Genomic DNA, 24354 nt, shown 5'->3' on the forward strand with positions numbered 1-24354 from the left:
GAATCTTGCTTGGGGTTTTAGGGTGGATAAGGGTGGTTTGTGGTGACCGTGGGGAGGGGTAGTTACTGTTCCACAACCTCATCACCAGGTTAAGATGAAAGTTAGTCCCAACCCAACTCTGCCACTTTGTTAAACATGCATTTGTTAGCAAACAAGCAGAAACCATCCATACAGTCTGTCTGTGAGCCTGATGAAGCCTCAGCTCTTGTCCCTTTAAATGCTCTGAGTGACTGCCAGTTTGCATAAAAGGTTCATGGGAGGCAGGTGGGGATTCTGTTGCCCCTAGTTGGCAGCAGTCAGCTAGAAATCCTCATTATCAATGACTGGAGACAGGCCCACTTAGGGACCACCCCTCTGAGCTCTGTCTCTAAAGATGCAAGCTACAGGCATCAGATTCTTACACTCTGTTCAGCAGGGTGGGAATTGTCTCTAAAATATTTTAACCACTCTACATATCTTAACCTCCTCCAACTTCATCAAGACAAGCCATTTCTAATAGTCATTCCATTATTTCACTGATTTTTTGCCATTTATGCAAACATTAAAGCCTCGGTTATTGGTGGAGATAAACCTAACAGAAAACACTTGGAGCAGCAATCTGGGGAACGTGGTCTTAGTGATATTTTACCACCTAACCACCCCAGGAGGATGAACTCCCAATGAGAGCAATAGTGTTCCCTACAGTTGTAGTTAAACCAACCTGTGCGTATAAAATATCACACTGTCTATGCTAAAGTAGTTTAAAGTAAATTACAGACATCTTAACAGTGGGCAGAGTGAACATTTTAAATGCACATCAATACTCATTCACTTAGGGGTGATCTCTTTCAATGGTTGTCAGATTTGGGCCCCCAAGTTCCTTGGAAGTGCTCACGGTCCGGGGCTTGGGGGAAGCAGATGGGGTCTGGGCTCCCTATAACCTTGGCCAGAGCAGCTCCACCTCCACCTAGTTTGCATTTTACATATTCTCACAACACTTTACTGAAAAGAAGGGTTCCATGGCCGAGAAGGGTTCCATTAGTGAAGCCTAACATTCACATTAAACAAGTGGGGAAGACAAGACCCAGAGCAGCTGTCACTCTTTCAAGTACAGAGAATCTATAGCCACTCCTAGCATTGGGCTCTTTTCACTACCATAGCCACCCAGGTACCATGGAGAGGCTACAAGCATTCCTAAAATCAATCTCTGAGCAAGAAAAGGTGGTATTTCCATAGCATGTGCTTTACTGAATACACCATCCTGGATGATTTTTACATGTTCCATTACTGAAAACTACAACCCACCATAGAGCATACATACTTGATTAAACGGGTTAGTTTAACAATCATATCTTTCAGAAACAATACTTTAACTTGAACTTCCCATTAGGAAGATGCCCTCTGTACATGCTTAATAAATGGGTCAGGGTAGTGGTGATCTAATTAAACTTTTAGCCAGTTAACTGTCTTCCAAACAGTCCCTATATCAACTTTTCCCCTCTTTCATCCAAACTGTAGTAATGGAAATAGTTATTGGTTCAATATACATCATCTTCGGTGAGTCTTACTTACATTGTTTTGATCTTATTTCAGGACCCTAACGATATTTCATCCTATCTAAGACACTGTCAATTGTAAAATACCAGTATTTTATGTCCTAAGAAATAAAACAAGTGTGCCCATTAAAAATTTAAGATATCATTGACTGTAAGACATGCTCTGATTTCAGAGATATTGAAAGAGGTGCATCTTGGACTTCGTGAAGTATGCTACCATATTTGCCACCATAGAAGACATGTTTTCCCTCTTGTCTTATACCTCCCCCTCCCCCCACTCTAGGCCACCTGATATTTCCATTAAACAGAGGAATAGCATAGAAGGCTCAGCCTTAGTTTTTCCAAAATGCTTCCCTCTAAAATTGTGCTGCACTTATATTGTAGCATATATGATACATACTGACCCCAAATACTTCTTGGCTTGTTGGCCCTAGGAATGGTGATGTCCCTCTCTTGATACCCACAACAAACACTTTGGATCTGTTTCCTTTCCGTGGGATCATCATTATTCTAGTAGGGAAGAAAGTTTTAAAGTCCTATGTGGAAAAAGTCACCTCCTGTTCCACGGAGCAGAACATAGATCCACCATGTTGCATGAACACAGACACTGGATATTTCCTGTGTCTTGAGTTAAACATTCCCCTGGCAACAGAGCTCATACCAGGCAGTTCCAAATACCACACTTCCTAATGATTTTGTTTGGTGTGGTACCAAAATTGCCCAAATTGAGTCATACGGTAACAAAATATGCTGCTCCCTTTGCTCGGGCATCATTTTCATTCATAACATCAGAGCGCAATTTCAACTTTTCAAGCCCACAAATCCAACTACTCATAAGGCAACACTTTATCTCAAGTGGAAAAAAATACACTCTGCCTTAAAAAAAGTTTTAATGCTTGTTTTATGTGAGTGATACTCCTGGGTGAAGATGTTTTTGGTCTGCATTAAACATTCTTGCCTTTTGATACCAGATGAAGAAGTATGGACAAAATTCAAATTTACATATTCTCTTTCCCAAGTTTGAACTATGTCGGTATTTTCCTTACATAATTTAATGTTTAGCATATTTCATGTTTTCTAGAAGTTATTTTATGTTTACTGTGGGTAGAAATTGGTATTGCATCTTAATAAAGGACAAAAATCTATGAACTGTGATACCAATCAACTTGACTTTCCAGCACTCTCCTTACACACTGACCCACACAGTGGGGTGTTGGGGAGAAAGTAAAAGAGTGTCAAATTACAGAGACCTAAGGCTGTCCTAGAATAGCCTTAGGACATTATGGGAGGGAGGAGGTGGTTTGGGAGGTGTGATTGCCCCCCTCCCGTGGTAAATCTGAAGGAAGCTGAAGGAGGGCTAAGATGTGGGATGGTTTCTGCAAATGCCATGGCCTCCTTTCCTATCATTATGTGTTCTTTCCTCATCCCAGAGAGCGGAAAATATTAGGCACCACAGGAGGGCAACAGCCAGAACAAACTGTCTTCCAATTCTTCCAGCCAATAGGGAACTGTGAAATCACTGCACAGACCTCAGGATGAGTACAAGAAATCTGGAATAAATGGAAGTCAAATTTTCCTTGGCATATTTTTGTACTGTCATAGCAATTTTCTTGAGGTAAAAAGCTTTAAAGACGTACTTTTCAGATTTGTTTTGCCTCACAATGATTACCATCTCAGAGTGTCATTGCAATTTCTTACTTTCCTTAACCTAAATCTTCCCTGTTTTCTCTTTTAGGCAAATATCAATATCCCAATGGGAGCCTTTCGGCCAGGAGCTGGGCAACCCCCCAGAAGAAAAGAATGTACTCCAGAAACGGAGGAGGTGAGAAAAACTGAGCTGGCAGAGCTCAGCACCATCTTTCTCCTCCAACATCCTGACTAGAGGAGGGCAGAGGCAAGGCGAGGGCCAGCTTTCCAGGACAAGGAGGGCACCAATGGATGTGGGTCAAGGAGTCATCATGTAGTGCATACATTTCTTTGGTTGTCTTGCTCAATCAGCCACGAAACACACTGACCCTCACTTCCCTCCAGCCAAAAATCTAAGTGCCTGGCCCAGGTACTTCAAGATGCTGAGTTTAGCATCTAGTTTATTGATTGCGTGTGTCTTCTTGTGTGTGTGTGTGTGTGTGTGTGTGTGTGTGTGTGTGTGTGTGTGTGTGTAGGGGGAGGGGGAACCTCTCAGATGCTCTTGGTTCAGCAACAGTCAGTAGCTTGCTAAGTTTTCACTCTGAAGCTTTTATTCAATCTAGCTGGATGTATGTAGTACAGCTTCTGATAAGTGATAAACCCCAGTGGGAACGCAGGTAATAAGCACGTAAAATTACTTGTGGATTCAAACAAAAAGCCCCAATCTCTGGGTGTTTCCTTTGAAAAGAGGAACTTGCAAAGGAGTCTAACAATTTCTGTATTTTTCCCTCCCTTTCTTTCTTTTCCTTTCCTCCAAATTCAGATACCCAGTCTTCTAAAATGGGGGCTAAAATTCATCATGGGTGCAATAAATATAGTTCTCTGCCCAAATGTTTATATTTTTTCCTCAATTCTGACTTTTCTGATGAAACCTGGAAGGTCTGATTCTAAAAAAAAAGTTAAGGTCTTGGAGCAATAAAGCCACAGGGTATTGCAAACTGTATTTTACCTTTTTTAAAAGGTGAAAAGGCTTTTTAAACTTTTGTAGGTGACCTTTTTGGTATTTGCTAATAAAACTGGTTGTCCTGCATCTAACCTTTTTCTCTCATAAATAATTCCTGATGTGGTCCTCAGTTAGTGGTTCCAGCTTCCTATAACTAGAAAGATAATTTATGAAAGGAGGAGATAGAGTATTTGAGTGACATCACCAAGTTCTGGAGTTGCAGTCACTAAGTCACCCTTGACGAATCACAAATTTTCAACATACAAGCTGAAAAGACCTGGCCCTACTCGGCTCTGATGGTACATAATTTCTAGTTCTGCTGCTGCTAACTTGGCCACCCAGGTAGCTCATGATCATGAGCTCTCCCTCTGGGACTTTGGTCAAGTATCTGAGTCTCTGTCTGCAAAATACGATTCTGTCCGTTCCTCAGAGGGTTGCTGTGAGGAAAGAGTCATGTATTCAATAAATGACTGTTCATCGATTGATCGAATTATCCAATTTTTATGAAGGACTCCTGGGCCTATTATTTCACATGTTGTAAGAAAAAAGCACAGGGAGGTAGAAGGGAGGGCAGAAAGGCATTCTTTCTACATCTCCATTCATCTGTAATTAGGTTTTCTTCCTGTGCTTCCTCGTAAGCCGTGTGTCACTGGGTCTGGCAATCAGTTGGAAGGTAGCTTGACTCTCTTTTCACACTAAATTGACTGATATGACTATTGTTTTGGAGGCTTGCATCCATCTTCCTCTGTGGTAGAGATGGCCCTCGCTTCTTCTCTACAACTGGTACTTTCCTCCACACAAGTGTCCCAGTTAGGAGCTTGGGAAAGCACCCTGCTCGTACTCTTGCCTTGTCCCCAGCCTGATGGTTCCGGCACATTCTAAAATAACTAAGAACTGATACAGCCTGGGTTTTGAAAACTTACTTTATGACCAACCACATAAACAAATGGTCAACCAACATTCTTCTCAGGATGGAGGGAGCGAGGTATCCACAGAGATCCAGAGACCCCAAAAGTGTTTCTTGAATTGAGCTACGCCTTTCTTGTGGGGCTCACCGGTCGGGAGGGTGGCGAGGGGTGGTATTCCCTTATTGTGAGAGCTGAAAGGGACTCTCAGGACTTGTGGGGTCTTATGGAGAGGTGGGATCTAATGACTCAAGTTCTGGGCTGGACCTTGGAGTAAGTTTCTCATGGAAGCAATATTGCAAGGGGAGCAGTTAGGCAGCTTGGTTTGGCTACGAGGCCCCAGCCACCTTTGGTTGCATAATTTGAATGGGAAAATGGAATCTGAATTCAAATAACCAGTAGAGCCCTGCTTTTCTATTACTATCCAGTTTAAAACTTCAGAATTGCTTACTTTCTTAGATTTGGGATTCATTGCTTAGCTTACCATTAAGATAATCACTGTCTAAAGTCGAGGGCATAACAAACCACTCCTGAACAGAACAGGCCACCTCTATCACAGCCAGGAGCTCCCCCATCTCAAACCCGCCACCATCTCAGACGTGAAGAAGGTGGACCCTAGCAGGAAGCCAGGACAGGCCATCTGACAAGGCCTGTGAGCACTGGCTGAGTCTCCCGCCCACCTATGGTCTCTGTAAGCCCTTGCTCTGCATAAGACAAGGCAGCTGCTTGATTAAAGTGATTTGAAGCGTATTGACAAGCCCCTGCTCTGCCTCCCAAATCTCTCAATTACATCATTATTAAGCCACAAAACAGCACATTGGGATTTTCTGTTAATTATTTCCCTCTCCACCTGATCCCTTCACATGATGCAAATACACTATTTAATTCTAGTCTTGCTACTTCCTAGCTGTGAGGCCGTGGGCAAGTTTCTTAACCCCCCCCCCTCACCTTGTGCCTCAGTTTCCTCAACTGTAAAATAGGGATAATAATGGTAGCAGATTGAGAATTTTTTAAGTAATTAATTAATTAGTTAATTAATTATTTCTTGGCTGTGTTGGGTCTTCATTGCTGTGCACGGGCTTTCTCTAGTTGCGGTGAGCGGGGGTTACTCTTTGTTGCCGTGCGTGGGCTTCTCATTGTGGTGGCTTCTCTTGTTGCAGAGCACAGGCTCTAGGTGCGCGGGCTTCAGTAGTTGTGGCACGTGGGCTCAGTAGTTGTGGCTCGCGGGCTCTAGAGCGCAGGCTCAGTAGTTGTGGTGCACGGGCTTAGTTGCTCCACAGCACGTGGGATCTTCCCGGGGCAGGGATCAAACCCGTGTCCCCTGCACTGGCAGGCGGATTCTTAACCACTGCACCACCAGGGAAGTCCCACGGATTGAGAATTGATGTGAGGATTAAATGAGTTAGTAGGTGTAACTTAGAAGAGCTAGCAGTGTGTTTGCTGTTATTATTAAGTCTCCAGTGTATGAGCATAATACACTGTGTGTATAAGCACATCAGGCTGTTGTGTCGTACAGAAGAGAGTTTAGGGGAAAACGAAATAGGGCATCTGGTAGTAAAGAGGGAGATGAAGGTGAGATAGCTGGGAAATGGTTCACCATTTTGCCAAATTTTACAAATACTCTGTCACCCCCCAAGGGGGGCATTTCCCTTTGACAATAGCCATTTCTGAAACTGGGAATGGCGCGGGGCTGATAAGCCTTCTCTCAAGCTTTCTTTATCTAAAACCAAAGAATGTCTTCCATATCCCTTCTCAATTCAAGTATCTACTTACAAAAGAAAAGAGAGCATACTTAGCCAAATGGAACCATCTGGCCCCTGCCTGTTCATGCCTTAATGTATTATAATTCTTATGATAACAAATTCACAGAAAAAAATGGAATCTGATTCGCATTCTTTTTTAGAAGATGAGAGAAGATTCAGTTAAGAATATGCACCACCACTAACCCCCTCCTGAGTCAATATCTTAAAACCTAGTTCTTAAATATACCCACTTATAATTTTCCATTATATGTGACCTTACCAAATCAAGTGTTAAAAGTTTTACCTTGATAAATAAAAAACACAGTGCATTGAGGTTTTAATAAATTTAAAGGAAAGTGCCTAATATTAAGTATTTTCATCCTTTAACTGTGTATGTTTGCACAGTAAATCTTTGCACACAGACACATAACTGCACACGCTGGTTTTCTGTGTTAATTGTGCCAGTATAGCACATTTTGATATTAGAAAGATAGTGATTATGACTCACCCAGGAACTTAATAGAAGGAACTGGAAACATTTTTCTCCTTCATACTTCTTTATTAAGATCTACCCACCTAACAACCATGGGAACATTTATAAGTAAGGAAACATTTTTCATTTCACCACTACATATATATATATATATATATATATATATATATATATATAATTTTTTTTAAAGAGCACTTTATAGCCTTGTTTAAAATTTCTTTCCAAAAGCCCAACAAAGAACATTTTGGAATACCATGTCCTCCAAGTGGATGTTTAACAGTTTTAACTATTGCTTCTAAATCTGCATTTATAAATGATGAATGTGCGTGCATGATGCAAGGAAGCTGAGCCTATGGCTCTATACATTGACCCGGGGAAACATTTTCCAGACATATACAACAGATATTTACAACAGGTACAGTCTACATCGAACTACTGTATCATTTCGTGTGGGTGACATGTTAGCTATTTCATCAGCACTGGGTCAGATTCAAAGAAAATGACTACAGGAAAAACCATGAGCCCCTCAAATAAGCAATTTAAAAACGTTTCTGTAAAGGAAACATCTACCAAATAATTTGTTAAAGTTTGGGAAGCTTGAACATTTTCTGCCCTTTCCCTTTAGGGTTTAGACAATTTGAGAACTAGATATAGGAGCCAGATGGGGGCTAAAGCATGGCATTGGCTTTAATACCCAAGTTACAGGGCTGCCTAGTTAGGCCGGCAACACATATGGGCACAGGGCTTGCACCTGAGAAAAACGTGCAGTTTCTTATTCTTTTTCCCAGAACTGTATTGGTTCACTCAGTTGCTGGCCCAGCAGGTGGAGCTCTGCCAGTCTCATAGGGGGCCTGTTAATTTGGGTCCTCCAAGAAGCAGATCCAAAGGTGGGATTCGATGGGCAAAACATTTATTGGGGAAAACACTTGTAAGGAAAAACGAGAGGGTCCTCAGACCGTGATGCAGGTGAAGGAGAGTGGGACAGAGGGTTGGGCGGAAGCATCTTAGACAACAGTGCCGTTCTAAGGAAAATTCTCGAGCCCAAGTCCCTCCCAGGGGAGTCCCAGGTCTCCCAGGAACGGGCCCGCCTTAGGATCCTATGACACTCATTCATTGGTCACGAGCAGCCGTGGGAAGTGTGACCTCAGCATGGTGATGGGCGGGTTTCAGGGTGAAGCAGCCGGGCCTATCATTCAATTATCCTCCCTGCAGGAAACTGATCCGAGAGGCGTGCTCCTGTGGCTGCCACAGAGATCAAATGTTCCTCCAACACCTTCGTTCCAGGGCCCTGGGGAATATGCCCCCCACTGCTAGTAAATAGGAGGAATGAGCTAACCAGCAACTGTCTGTAGTAATGAATTGGAGTTCTAGGAGCTACACACAGCAACGGATCTTACTGTTTTACAGCCACTGTTAATACGTGTTTGGTGTATGTACATAGAGGCATAGATTTGTCACTATGGCACATTCTCAGGCTTAATCAGCTAAACAACCATCAACAAGTGTGCCTGTGCACTTCTGCACCAGGCATTGGAGGACCCACAGAAAAATGTATAGGATATGGTCCCGCCCTAAAGCCACAACAACAGAAAAACATAAAACAATAGGAAACGTAAAATGCTTTCCAAAGCAGGAGGGGAGAGCTGGGCCTCCTCTGCCACTCCATCCTACCCCACCCATATTCAAAAAGGTTTTGCTGATGTCAGTTTCAGTTTGTTTCTGCTTCCCAGAAATGTCACTGTAATAAAGGCTGGCAGCCACTGCACCCCAAACAAAAGAACGGAAAACTCCTGGACCAAGTCATTGTTAGAGATAGCCGTGCACTAACAGTCTACAAACCTGTGCCTTTCAGGCGTCTTATGATATTATGATACCAAATTAAATTTGATCTTGTAAGATGCTTCTCTTGGAAACACAACACAAATCCTTTTAACTAGTGGTAATTTTTATTAGCTATCAGACACTGAACAGTACTCTTGTGTTTTCTAAGTGATGCGGAAATTACTTGTTTTCTTCTTCCAACTTTATTCTTCTATAAACTTCAGGAGATCTTGAAACTCTGAGGGTAACCCAACAGCACAAGAAAAAGTCACTCTGCTAGAATTACTCTCTGACACTATTTTTGCTTTAATTGTTTTCTGCTTCATGTCTATGACCTAGAGAGACCAAATGTCTTTTTCGGTGAGCTAAATCTTTCTCCTTTTTTTCTCTTCAGGGTGCTCCTCCCACTTTGGATGAGGAGAAGAAGTCAATTCCAGGAGCTAAGAAACTTCCAGGACCTGCGGTCAACCTATCAGAGATCCAGAATATTAAAAGTGAACTGAAGTATGTCCCCAAAGCTGAACAGTAGTTGGAAGAAAAAAGGTGAGTGAAAAACTCTTTTCTTTGTCTCAAAAAGACCACTATAAAAATGGTTTATGGAAGCCTTGCACCGAAGGAGTCTGGAATTCCAGAAGTGTTTGCTAAGGATCAGGACCTTCAAGTTAGACCAGTATTTCCGGCGCAAAGTTTTTCTGGTATGTAAAGCCAAGCTTTTAAGCCTATCTTACTCCCAAACCAGTCAGAGGGCCATTGAGGATGTTTGCCTGCCATCCCCTTGCTGGTTACCTTCTTGATTGGGGAAGGGTGGGGGTGGGGTTGGGAGAGGAAAGATGCTTGGGAGGGGGTCCTTGAGGAGCTTTTGATCTTCAGGTACAGGGAGCCCTCCATCATTGCATGCCTCAGTTTCCCTACCCAGATGCCCCAAACAGCGATGAGCTACTTCTGAGCTGGAGAATCAGAGGGGCAAGGAGCTGAGGAGGTCTGGTGGTAGCCTAGGTGTGGGTAAGGCAGACCAAGAGGGCCTGGTAATGACTCTGTAAATAGAGGAGGGAAAGGTAGGCTCAAAATTGTACCTGCCACCCTTAAAACTGGACAGGTACATGTAAAAGTATGAGATTAGATCACTCCCTAACACCATACACAAAAATAAGCTCAAAATGGATTAAAGACCTAAATGTAAGGCCAGAAACTATCAAACTCTTAGAGGAAAACATAGGCAGAACACTCTATGACATAAATCACAGCAAGATCCTTTTTGCCCCACCTCCTAGAGAAATGGAAATAAAAACAAAAATAAACACATGGGACCTAATGAAACTTAAAAGCTTTTGCACAGCAAAGGAAACCATGAACAAGACCAAAAGACACCCCTCAGAATGGGAGAAAATATTTGCAAATGAAGCAACTGACAAAGGATTAATCTCCAAAATTTACAAGCAGCTTATGCAGCTCAATAACAAAAACCCAAACAACCCAATCCAAAAATGGGCAGAAGACCTAAATAGACATTTCTCCAAAGAAGATTTACAGATTGTCAACAAACACACGAAAGAATGCTCAACATCATTAATCATTAGAGAAATGCAAATCAAAACTACCATGAGATATCATCTCACACCAGTCAGAATGGCCATCATCAAAAAATCTAGAAACGATAAATGCTGGAGAGGGTGTGGAGAAAAGGGAACGCTCTTGCACTGCTGGTGGGAACGTGAATTGGTTCAGCCACTATGGAGAACAGTATGGAGGTTCCTTAAAAGACTACAAATAGAACTACCATATGACCCAGCCATCTCACTTCTGGGCATATACCCTGAGAAAACCAAAATTCAAAAAGAGTCATGCACCAAAATGTTCACTGCAGCTCTATTTACAATAGCCCGGAGATGGAAACAACCTAAGTGTCCATCATCGGATGAATGGATAAAGAAGATGTGGCACATATATACAATGGAATATTACTCAGCCATAAAAAGAAATGAAACTGAGCTATTTGTAATGAGGTGGATAGACCTAGAGTCTGTCCTACAGAGTGAAGTAAGTCAGAAAGAGAAAGACAAATACCGTACGCTAACACATATATATGGAATTTAAGAAAAAGAAATGTCATGAAGAACCTAGGGGAAGACAGGAATAAAGACACAGACCTACTGGAGAACGGACCTGAGGATATGGAGAGGGGGAAGGGTGAGCTGTGACAGGGCGAGAGAGAGGCATGGACATATATACACTACCAAACGTAAGGTAGATAGCTAGTGGGAAGCAGCCGCATGGCACAGGTATATCGGCTTGGTGCTTTGTGACCGCCTGGACGGGTGGGATAGGGAGGGTGGGAGGGAGGGAGACGCAAGAGGGAAGAGATATGGGAACATATGTATATGTATAACTGATTCACTTTGCTATAAAGCAGAAACTAACACACCATTGTAAAGCAATTATAACCCAATAAAGATGTTAAACAAAACCAAAACAAACAAAAAAATTGTACCTGCCACCCTTAGAGGCACTGCAAGCAGGGCCTGTGACTTTATTTTCATTGGCTCTGTTCAGTAATGATCCCCTGGTGAGGGCTCAGCCCCACCCTTCACTGCAGACCTGATGCCTGCAGACTGGTGTGGGATTTCTGTCAGTACTGGGCTTGTGGAATTGGCCCAAGTCATAGCTCTTTCTCCTATGAGACCCTGGGAGCTTTACCCAACATTACTGAAGGCCACCACGCACAGTTCATTCCATTTCTTAAGCAGAAGTTTAAGTCTACAGGAGAGGAATCTATATTGGCAACATAAAACAGGTATTTATCTGGCTGATTGTCCATTCATTTGTTCATTCATCCAGTCATTCATTTATTAAACCAATATTTATTGAGTATCTGCTGTGTACTGAACACTAGATACATATACTGATTACTTATCATGTGACAGATACGGTGTGAGGAGCATTCTACCTATTGTTTGTTAAGTTTCATGATACACTCCCTGTGGGTATTAGGGTGACATCTTCTGACCACGTAGATGGCAAAGGCAAGCACAGCAATGGGGCCCTACAGTGTCTTCTGTAAACATAATGAAGAACAGACGTTCTGTGAGACAATCCCACTCGTGATGGAGTCACGCTTATGCTGACTTACTAAGACATTTGCAAGTAAGTTCTGCCGAAAAGATTTCTTCATAGTGTAGGAGCCAGTTTGAGTTAAAAGAACAGGACAGTATCTAGTGTTTTCAGCACAGTTACATGAACGAAAAAAGGAGTAAGAATAAAACACGGTGGATTCTATGACCATAGCGTGAATCCCAGGAACCTGGATGGGGACAGAGTGACGTGAGCAGGAACTGACCTGAAGCATGGCCACGCACACTTGGTATTAATTATGACAGAATGAAGCAAACTGATGACTATCATTATATCAGTCCTGCTTGTGTTGCCAAGCTGAGATGAAATATTCTAATATGCTTGGGACAAAGCTACAGAACTTTCTTGTGAGAAAGCCCGCAGAAGTGAAATGAACTTTTGGGAATATTTATTATCATCACCCAACCAAGGCTGTTCAATTAGACATGTGATTTTTTTAAAAAATTAATTTATTTTTGGCTGTGTTGGGTCTTCGTTGCTGCGCGTGGGCTGTCTCCCGTTGTGGTGAGCGGGGGCTGCTCTTTGTTGCGGTGCGCGGGCTTCTCATTGCAGTGGCTTCTCTTGTTGTGGAGCATGGGGCTCTAGGCGTGCAGGCTTCAATAGTTCTGGCACGAGGGCTCAGTAGTTGTGGCTCGCAGGCTCTAGAGCGCAGGCTCAGTAGTTGTGGTGCACGGGCTTAGTTGCTCCACGACATGTGGGATCTTCCTGGAGCAGGGATCGAACCCATGTCCCCTGCATTGGCAGGCAGATTGTTAACCACCGAGCCACCAGGGAAGTCCTGATACATGAATTTTTAATGCAAATTTTAAAGGGTTTTGCTTTTATTAAATCCTTGTCAACCTAAATTTAACCCCAGTTCCAGTTTCAGAAGAATTTTGTTTGGAAGATCCAAAGGAATGCTGTTTTAAAATTAGTTCAGAGAGGGGATGGACTTCCCTGGTGGTCCAATGCTTAAGACTCCACGCTTCCACTGCAGGGGGTGCGGGTTTGATCCCTGGTTGGGGAACTAAGATACCGCATGCCGTGCAGAGTGGCCAAAAAAAAAAAAAAATAAAATAAAATAAGTTCAGAGAGAATCTTGTGGTGTTATTCAGCAGCGAGGCTGATTCCGTAGCCTTGTATCTATGGTTACAGTAATGGGGAACAACACCAACTCCATAAAATAGCAAAAAGGTACTAGAGTATCCAGAAAACATTTTTTGTTACTTCATTTTCTCACAGAAGACTTTAATGATTCTTCTCTCCTGAACAAATTCTAATAATGCAAAACCACTCGGAGAGGCCTATTTGTCCTTATTCTACAGGAATGTGAAAACCTAAGTTGTCCAGGTAATTGATCTGAGTTCCCGATGAGGACAGTCATTGTTTTGACCCAAGGAGTGATCTTTATTTCTTGTAGGAGAGGTAGTGAGCTGGTTTGTTTTTGACTCATCAATTCTTCTCCTGCAAATCTGTCAGATTTTGAGACTTCCGTGTTCATGGTTTATGGTCACAGAGGGAGAACATTTCTTAACGTTGATTGATTCAGCGGAATCATAAACAGTAAATACCCTGGACCAGCCGTCATTTTGCCCCTCACTGGCTGGATTTGACTTTCTCCTTTTGGACCACCACTTCATCACCTGCCCTCACCATGTATTGTTCAATGATTTAATCAAACAGGTCGTTGTTTGAAGACTGAGTGAATAAGTCCATAGTACCAAACTATGAAAACCACAAGACTAAAGGCTCAAAGTCTAGGATATAACTATTACAATATTTTAGACATAAGACAGAGCAGCACCTCCTTCTAGCTAAGATCAGCACTTCCTTTTAAGTGGGGTTTCAGATTCTTTTCATGCCCTGTGTCATGGCTAGAATTGTTCATGAAAATAGATAAAAAATACTATAGGACAAGAATCAGAAAGGCCAATGACTAGCCAGTTAGAGATCAGTAATCACGGCTTGTGGCAAAGGAGTTAGGGCCTGGACCTCATCAGGAACCAGAACCAGGCCACACAGAGGCAGCACATACCAAGTCAAGACCAAGAGACACGGGAGAATCCCAAATGGGGCCCTATTCCACGCTGGAACAGGCTGGGGCAGGGAAAGGCAGGTGTTCAGCCCCGTACCTCTCAGGATTCTCCTGGCTGTGGTTTACGGTGGCCAAATGGTGATTTAAGCAAGCCCAGGAGCCAGATAAGAGACAGGACCAGCAGCAATGTCTGAAAACCAAGAACCCTCCCACACTCGCATGCCTGCTTGTTTGCTGCATGATCAGGAATCCCCCGCCCCATGTCCACCGTCAAAAGCCACTGTCAGCTTGTTTGCTTGTAGCTGCAGGGGATGCCACCTCAGACTTCACGGACAGGGGTCTGGGGAACCTGGAGGACTGCTAAGGGCGGGTGTCCAATAGATTCTGTGTCCACTCTCAACGCCCAGATCAGACCACAGGTGCCCAGTAACAAACCTTTGTAACTAGCTTCTGTACCGTAGGCATTTTCTTCATTCCGTGCTATAAGATATATAGATGTCAGACTTGGTCCCTGCTCTCAGGATACTTAGGTCTTGATGGAAAGATAAAAATAAAATACTTCAAAAGATAGGTAACAATTCAAGAACTAGATAGCAGCTCAGTGATTCAAGATACCCCATGCTTGTTTATGACCCACTAACAAGTAGGCAGTAGAGCAAAGCAAGGTTATGACTTACGAGAGGGGGAACTCACAATGATTTGGCATCAGGGACAATTTCAAGGAGGTGGTGGGAATGGAATGGTTTAAACAGAGGCTCAGAGATAACCTCTGGATTTAGGGAATGTCCAGAGCATCATTATTGGGCCACCCTGCTGAGACCAAACAGTTCCTCTAGGGCAATACTTCTTAAACTTTTGGAGCAGAGCAAAGCAAGATTCCACAACCTGCCTACATCATCTCTTCTCTTTTTCCAGCAGTAAAAGAACTCAGTGATAACAAAGAATTAGAGAGGAAAAAAATAAGTATCAAAGTAGCAGCAATGCAGCAGTTATTAGAAGAATGATTAACAAAGATAAACCCTAAGAAGAATTCTACAATTACGTTAATGAACACAAAGATAGCAGCAACTGAAAGCCCTGGGAGTGATGAAGCACTAGAAAGAAATTGTCCTTCTGAAGTGGCAGGAATTACTCCTCTCTGTGTTGGACATTGCAGCATGGCCATGTGTTGTGCAACAGCCAGACTTGATGATTATGTACTAAACCGGGGTTTTAGAAAAATGCAAAATTGTAGTGATTCTTAATAACTCACTTAGTAGCTTTTGGCCATGTATATAACTGAAAGTCTATGGAATGAATCTCCATTTTGTTGTAAGATCTGAGTAAAGCACTCGCATTTTGGAATCAGAAAGTCTTTCGAAGTCACCCAGTGGGCATTGGACCATACTTTGAGAAACACTGCTACAGTGCAATAAGTGAGAGTGAATTGGAATGATCTGTAACTCCTGTACACCCATACGCTGCGCCATGGTCTCAAGTTAGTCTCTATCCCATACCCCACACTGGTCAACCAGCCTTGATTCTAGATTTTGTAGTTTGGAAAAGAACCATTATAATGCCCTGTTGTGGGAGGCATGCCTTCTCCATCCAGCACTTTGCCCCAACTCTGGCATCTTCTGTTTATGCTGTCACAGTCCTTACCAAAGTGATGTATTCATTTGCTTTTTAAATCTTCTTCATGATGCCAGCATATAGCTTCTTAGAGGCTAGGGCACATCTGATACATCTTGAGCACACATGCCTTATTACTGGTACCCTGACCACAGCAAGCCTGGTGTCCCCTAGAAATGTGTTCTTGTAGACTTTCCAAGTCCTTGCATTCTCAGGGAGATTACTACTTAAAAGCAAGACTAGCTTTTCTGTCAAGGACTGACGGTAACATTGTTGACTGCGATCAGTAAAGGGCTCAGAAATTTGACTTTAATTCATTGATTATAACTTTATTCCTCTGGGAAACTGAATAATTAGGGAAAATGTCAAGGTTGGCTCATTTTCCTCAAAAGGGGAGAAAAATATGTAAATCCAGAAGAAAATCATTTAATTTTCAAGAATTCTTTGGATTTATTTTTCAAAGAATGTCTATGTCCAGATAAGACATATTTACCAACCAGTCATCGAGAAAGATGCCATCTCTGATCGAGGAGAACATAAGGTGTTCATTACTCTTAAATGTTAAACATTACGCATCACGATTGTTCTTGCTGATTCAAAGGCTAATTTTGACAGTGTTAGCAGAAGGGCAAATTGATGTACTCAGACCCTTGATGAAGTGTGTTTAGCACCTAACAACAGACCCCCAAAATACATGAAACAAAAACTAACAGAATTGGAGGGAGAAATAGACAATTGAGCAATAATAGCAGGCAACTTCAATACTCCACTTTCAATAATGGATAGAGCAACTAGACAGAAGATCAACAAGGAAACTGTCTCAGTCTCTTTGGGCCAGTATAAAAGAATACCATAGACTGGGTGGTTTATGAACAACAGAAATTCATTTCTCACAGCTCTAGAGGGTGGGAAGTCCAAGATCAAGGCACCAGCAGATTTGGTGTCTGGTGAGAACTTGCTTCCTGGTTCATAGATGGCCATCTTCTCCCTGTGTTCTCACACAGCAGAAGGGGCAAGGAAGCTCTCTGGGGTTTCTTTTATAAGGAACTAATTCCATTCACGAGGGCTGCACCCTCATGACCTTTCACCTCCCAAAGGCCCCACCTCCTAATACCATCACACTGTGGATTAAGTTTCAACATATGAATTTGGGGTGGGGGGACATAGACATTCAGTCTATAGCAGAAATAGAAGACTTGAATAACACTATAAACCAACTGGATATAACTGACATCAGCGGAACACTCCACCCAACAATATCAGAGTACACATTCTTCTCAAGTGCACATATGGCACATTGTCCAGGACTTATTTCATGTTAGGCCACAAAACAAGTCTCAATAAATTTAAAAGGATTGAAATCATGGCAAGTATGTTCTCAGAGTACAATAGAATGAAATTAGAAGTCAAGAACAGAAAGAAGTTTGGGAAATTCACACGTTGTGAAACTTAAACAACACTCGTAAACAACCAATCAGTCGGGCTTCCCTGGTGGCGCAGTGGTTGAGAATCTGCCTGCCAATGCAGGGGACACGGGTTCGAGCCCTGGTCTGGGAAGATCCCACATACCGTGGAGCAACTAGCCCCGTGAGCCATAATTACTGAGCCTGCACGTCTGGAGCCTGTGCTCTGCAACAAGAGAGGCCACGATAGTGAGAGGCCCGCGCACCGCGATGAGGAGTGGCCCCCACTTGCCGCAACTGGAGAAAGCCTCACACAGAAATGAAGAGCCAACACTGCCATAAATAAATAAATAAATTTTTTTAAAAAAAAGGCAAAATTTCTTTAAAAAAAAACAACCAATCAGTCAAAGAAGAAATCACAAGGGAAATTAGAAAATACTTTGAGACAAATGAAAATGAAAATACAAGATACTAAACTGTGGCATGCAGCAAAAGCAGTGCTTAGAGGGAAACTAATAGTTGTAAATGCCTATATTAAAAAAGAACAAAGATCTCAAATCAATAACCAACCAATCAAATCAATAACCAACCAATCAAATCAATATTAGCAGCTCCATATTTGGGAACCAGGCCCTTTATCATCTTAGAGTAAGCTTAACCCATATCTACATAAATGGCAAATGATTAAACTGATGCATGAATGGAAATATCAGCCCTTTTAAATGGTAAAATGTAATAAGCTAAAACAACCTATTTATATAAACACTGTAACAACATAATAGAAGCTGGGAAATAAAATGTAATCACCTGTAAGATCACCATTTATCATAATACTCAAGTTGATATCTTCCTTTCCAGTTTTCCCCTTGGGTTTACATATGGAATGCAATACAACTAAGTTGCTAACAATATGGGGCTTTAGGTCATGAAGACTTGGTCTCATTACCTTCTACCTTTGCAACTTTGAGCTCTATGTCTCTATTTCGTTTCATAAAAAGCAGAAAATGGTGTCTCCCTCATAGGGTTTAGGATTAGGGAGATGTGAAGGATTAGGGAGAGGTATTTTTAAAAATACATCTAGGCATAGCACCTGGTACAGAATAACTACACATAAATGGGAACTGGTTCTCCTTTTACTTTTTTCCTACAGAGCATCATTCATAGCACATGTATGGTTTTGAATCTTGCTTTTTCCACTTCACATTTTCTCATAAGAATATTTTTCCAGTTTTACTGAGAAATAATTGACATACATCACTGCCTAAGCTTAAGGCATACAGCTGGATGGTTTGATTTACATATACTGTGAAATGATTATAGAAATAGGTTCAGCTAGCATTCATCATCTCATACAGATACAATAAAAAGAAAAGAAAGGAGAAAAAAGAAAAACATTTTTCTCCTTGTGATGAGAACTCTTAGGATCTACTCTCTTAACTTTCCTGTATACCACACAGCAGCGTTAGCTATAGCCACTGTGTTGTGTTGTATGTTACATCCCCAGTACTTCTTTGCCTTGTAACTGGAAGTTTGTACCTTTTGACCACCTTCCTCCAATTCCCCCTCCCCTGCTCTGCCTCTGGTAACCATATATCTGATCTCCTTTTCTATGACTCTGTGTGTGCATTTTAGATTCTACATATAAGTGAGATCGTATAGTATTTGTCTTTCTCTATCATAAGAATTTTTTATGCTGCTTTGTAGCTTTCAGAATTAAGTGATTTATTTTTCATAGTCTTTGACTTATGATTTCATAACCTTTTCCCTCTGCCAGAAGACAGAGGACTGATTTATTGTTTTACACAGAACTAAACTTACCCAACAACTTCTCCAAATGTCTTCTCTGTGGTTTGCTGCAAATTTTTGTCCTCAATTTTGGAATGTTCCCTGCTTTGACCCAATTACAGAAGCTCTATTCATTTTGTTTGAAAGAAATGGTTTTATGCTGAGATTTTTCACTCTCTAGTGAAGCCACATTTCTTTTGATTTGTGATGCTCTTTTTTTTCCTGCTCCCCACTTGGTTAGGATAAAGATGAGTTTTGCAGTGGTTCTGAACTGCATCAAGGTTTTATTCATTTGTTAACCTGCCTGGCAAAGCTACTGTTCTAGGCCCTGGTTACAGCCTGTGTGGGTGTAAAGTACTCTTGAGGGCGAACGTGAGGAGCCTTTGAGCTGATCATGGCAGTTGCTTTAAGAGCCTCTCAGCAAACACACACAAACACACACAAACACACAGAAGCTACCTGGATGGTTTCTATTAAAACAGAGATCTGGAGGGCCTAGTGTGTGAATTCTCAGTAGGGATGTGAAGTTGGTGAGAATAGATCTGAGCCCAGAGAAGCACATCTGCTCCGGCCAGCTCTCTAGAAGGCAGAGGTGACTCAGGACCAAATTTTGTAAAACCTTGTACTCTGGCATGTAGATTTCCACGGGCTAAAGGGCAGTTACCACTGGCGCTTGCCCTGCTCCCAATGCAATGGAACTCATTACCCTAACCCAGTGGTTCTGGGGGCAGAGGGCCATGCCTAGATACAGTTTGAGTTGTCACAACTTGAGGGAAGTATGGACTGCCACTGTCACCTAGTGGGGAGATGTCAGGGATGCTGGTCAATGTCCCACGATGCCCAGGACAGCCCCCACCCCCCACAACAAAGAATTACCCAGTCCTAAATGTTAGTTGTGCTGAGACTAAGTAACGCTGATTGATCAACTTGAAAAGTTGATGTCAGGACCAACTTGCAAACGTTCCTTTCCAAGCAATCAATGCACTGCATTTTACAGAAATCAAAACATTAATAAACAGAGAATAGTAATTAACCGCCTAATATTTATAATCTCTTCACATTAATCAGAGACTTAGGAATCAGCTACTCTTAAATATGATTCTCTTGTCAACTGGTAAACTAAATATATTTATGGTATACGGTACATATTAGGCCTTAAACGCAACTATTTTTGGTAGGTTATTTTTTCACCGCAAAAGTATCAGAAAGCAGTAGGTTATCTCAGCAGCTCATCAAGTCTTTTATTTATTTAATTAATTAATTATTTATTTATTTATGGCTGCGTTGGGTCTTTGTTGCTGTGGGCGGGCTTTCTCTAGTTGCGGTGAGTCGAGGCTACTCTTCGTTGCAGTGCACGGGCTGCTCATTGCGGTGGCTTCTCTTTGCTGTGGAGCACGGGATCTAGGCACAGGGGCTTCAGTAGTTGTGGCACACGGGCTCAGTAGTTGTGGCTCACGGGCTCTAGAATGCAGGATCAGTAGTTGTGGTGCACGGGCTTAGCTGCTCCGTGGCATGTGGCATCTTCCTGGACCAGGGCTTGAACCCGTGTTCCCTGCGTTGGCAGGCGGATTCTTAACCACTGCGCCACCAGGGACGTCTCTCATCAAGTTTTTAAAAATATGAATGTTAAACATACAGTATTAGTAATCATCAGCACTAACATCAATGTCATCTTTTTTTTTTTTTTTGCATTATGTGGGCCTCTTACTGTTGTGGCCTCTCCCGTTGTGGAGCCCAGGCTCCGGACGCGCAGGCTCAGTGGCCATGGCTCACGGGCCCAGCCGCTCTGCGGCATGTGGGATCCTCCCAGACCAGGGCACGAACCCGTGTCCCCTGCATCGGCAGGCGGACTCTCAACCACTGTGCCACCAGGGAAGCCCCTAATGTCATCATTTTTATTGTCATTGTTAGCATTTGTTACATGTTCGTGATATAACTGACACTGTGTCTTGCACTTAACATACATTATTTCATTAACTCCTCATGCTGACTGCATGGAGTATATACTGTGATGCCCATTTCATTTACGGGGAAAAGAAGGCTGAGAGAGTTTGTGTAACTTGACCAAAGTCATCCAGCTTTTAAGTCACAGAGGTGAGATGCCAACTGTCATCTGTCGCACTCCACAGCCAGTCCTTTTAATCACTAGCACCCACTGCATTCTTTAAAAATGTTATTTAACTGTAGTCTTCTGAGCTTTTCCAATATATCACTGCGTTAGGTCACAGTGAAAACAAACAAAGGCTTAAAGAGGCTGCAGAAACTGTCACCTCCACAAAGAGGTGACACCACAACTCTGACATGTTGGTTTATTTACGTGTTCATTCGTTTGCTCATTCATTTATCCAATTCATGCATGCATTCAGTCAGTCATTCAACAAGTATTTAGTGAGCATAAAGCATGCACCAGGCGCCGAGGTTGTCAGCTTTGGGGATTCAAATACACATCAGGGAGTCTAGCCAGGGTCAGGTGAATGGGCAGAATATTGCCTGGAAGCACAAATAATTTGCTCTCTTTAAGGGTCTTGGAAAAACAGAGGGTTCATTAACGTCTGTAAATATCAGAGAAAGCATGAGAGAGACACTGAGACAAAGGCCAAGGCAGCGAAGGAAAGGAAGGAAAGGAGGGGAAGAGGAAGGAGAGGGGATGGAACAGCAGCAGTGGTGGCTGCGCCTGGGATGCCGTGGCCCTGGCCCAGTGCTGACAAAACTGCAGCAGAGGAAGGCCAGGCCTCTGCAAAGCCCTGCTTTGCTCCTGGGCTGAGCGAGGGCTTGGCAGGCGTCTCTGTGTCATCAAGAGGCAGCCGTCTCCTACCCATGAAGCCTTTTCTTTCATGCCTTCTCATGCTGTGCACAGCCCACGTAGAAAACTGGGGAAGTCAATTCCAGGCTGTCTAATCAGGCTTGGCTGCATCGTGACAACGCTGCTCGTTTTAACTCCCCCCGCACGTTGTGGCATTTGAGAAGGAGAAAGAGTCACGAGGGGGAAATCGAGACTTGCACATTTAACTTGTACTCCCTCGCCACGGCTCCCTGCCCGGGAACTGATCATTCCACACCCTCCGGTTTAGGGCTTTACGCAGATGGCGAGGTGGTGGCTGCTTTAATCCCAGGCAGGGACAGTCAACTGGCTTCTCACTGAGGGACAATTTCTTTTAAGCAGCGGACAGACTGGAGTCGTTTTTGACCAGGCGGGTGGCACAAAGACTGCTCAGAACCATTCATCTTGACTGCTGGAAAAACAGCAGAAACCAAGCCTGTCTTACCACCCAGAAGTCACAGGATGCCTTCTAGAAAGGACAGTGACACTTCCTTCCGTGACGTGTCACACGCGCAGCCGAATCCTTAGCACGTCATACACATTTTTCTGCCTAGCTCTTGCCTGACGCCCAATTTTAGATACAAATGATAGGAACCATGGCCGCTCTTTAGTTCCAGAAGCAGCAGTTCCTGAAAACTTACCAAACGGGGTTATTAAATTCTGAGTGTTCAAACATCCATTTATTCAGACTCAATTTTAATTTCCTAATCATTTTGTACTTGGGCTACCTGGAATTTACTTTGGCCGAATTAACCTTTTTCTCCATAAAACAAGTTAACAGCATGAACTGAGGTTGAACAGAAAGGGTTAAAGTACTGGAATGAATTCACTCCTTTAGTAAGTGAACATCTGGGCACCTACTCCATGCCAGGCACTATCACACTAACGGTAGGCAATACAAGACAATGTCCCCCGAGGGACTCCCAGTCTAGTTGGGTGTGAATGTGAGAGGGGACCTTAGCACGTAACAGCTGCAGCAGGAAGGAAGAAACATGTCATGGCCTTTGAATACAAGTGACAGAGATTCTAGACAGGGTGTTGCAAAACAAATATTCTACTGAAAGAAGGTTGAAGAGCACACACTTTAGAGGTGATGCAGGCGTAGGTTCATGCCCTGGTTTTGTTATTCTCTTGGTCTGTGATTTGGCTTAGCACTCCGTTTCTTTTTCTGAAAAATGAGAGAAATGCCTACCTCACGGGGGCAATTTCGCTCCCCGTCCTAAGGGACATTGAGCAATGTTTGGAGACATTTTTGGTTGTCACAACGCAGGGTGGGTACTATTGGCATCTAGTGGGTAGAGGCCAGGGATGCCACCAAACATGACACAACGTGCAGGACAGCCCCCCACAAGAAATGTCAGGAGTGTCAAGGGTGAGAAACACTGAGTTCACATACATGGTGTGTACAAAGTCCCCAGTGCAGTGGGAGCTATTATTATTACTAACGATAGCATGTTACCAACTTAATTTAAGACACTGAGCACTGGACGTGCTGGATGTAGTTGGACAGACTTGCGCTCTACTTCCGGCTATGTCACGTAGTAAGTCTGTGACCTTGGGCAAGTTCCTGACCATTCTGAGCCACGTCTATAAACAGAAATGATAATCCCGATCTTCAGAGGCAACCATAAAGACAGTGAGTTGACTCAGATGGGGCACCTGGCACAAAGTGGCATCCAGAAAATGTCCTTCCCTTTGTTGTCCCCACAACTTGCTCATGCCCTCTGCTCTCAGCCCCTTTCTTCCAAGGCCAAGTGTTGGTTGGTTGGTTTTTAAATGAAATACTCTCTGAAGAGTGGCTCTGCATATTTCCCCAAGGAGTATGAAAAAGCTCACTGAAAAAGAAAACTCATTAATTGTTTGTGACTAATCTGAGCTCGCTGAGACCCTTGTAAGTACCTGGGAGGACCCCTCCTTGAAGTATTCCTGAGATGATTTCTAATCTGCAGGTACCATCTTTCTCCTGGAGGAGGCACTGCAGTCCCATTTTTCAAAACCTGCAGCAGCTCCTATTTCCAAAGCCAGCAAAATGACAAGCATTTCACTTCAGCACTTTCATTTGATTTTGGAGACTTCAAGGGATCTCTACCCCCTCCCCAGCCACTTTTAACTACCAAATATGTCCAGTTTGCAATTTCTGATCTTTCTCTGAAGAGAATCATTAAAGAAATATTTAAAGAGTCAAGCTGCCATTCTCTTACTATCAAGGAAAAGTAAAACAATGCATTTCAGACACTATTTTACTGAGCATTTTGAACGGGCCTGATGGCCAAGAAAAGAGGCATCTCATCTTTTTAGTAATCTTTTGTACACAGACTGTGTACTATTGAAGTCTGGTCCGGAAACTAAAACAAGATCCATGTCGATCTAAACATCCAGAAGTGCCTTTGTGTCTGCTCCATGACATCCTGTCCTGGCTTATCCCCATTCACATCCAACCTCCCCATCTTATTATTCTCCAGGAGC

The 24354-nt window shown here is 42.9% G+C and overlaps 1 protein-coding gene across 2 annotated transcripts in view; it reads left to right on the forward strand.

Moving 5' to 3' along the window:
- Window positions 1–24354, forward strand: part of SMPX (small muscle protein X-linked) — a 52450-nt gene that overhangs the window by 12443 nt on the left and 15653 nt on the right. For both annotated transcript variants that reach the window (XM_060002107.1, XM_060002108.1), the window contains exons 3-4: window positions 3271–3357; window positions 9520–9668. In XM_060002107.1, coding sequence (XP_059858090.1) covers window positions 3271–3357; window positions 9520–9654 — 222 coding nt within the window. In that variant the 3' untranslated portion in view covers window positions 9655–9668. The remainder of the gene's footprint in view (window positions 1–3270; window positions 3358–9519; window positions 9669–24354) is intronic.

The sequence above is a fragment of the Delphinus delphis genome, chromosome X (genome assembly GCF_949987515.2).
Source record: "Delphinus delphis chromosome X, mDelDel1.2, whole genome shotgun sequence".
NCBI classification, from domain to species: Eukaryota; Metazoa; Chordata; class Mammalia; order Artiodactyla; family Delphinidae; genus Delphinus; species Delphinus delphis.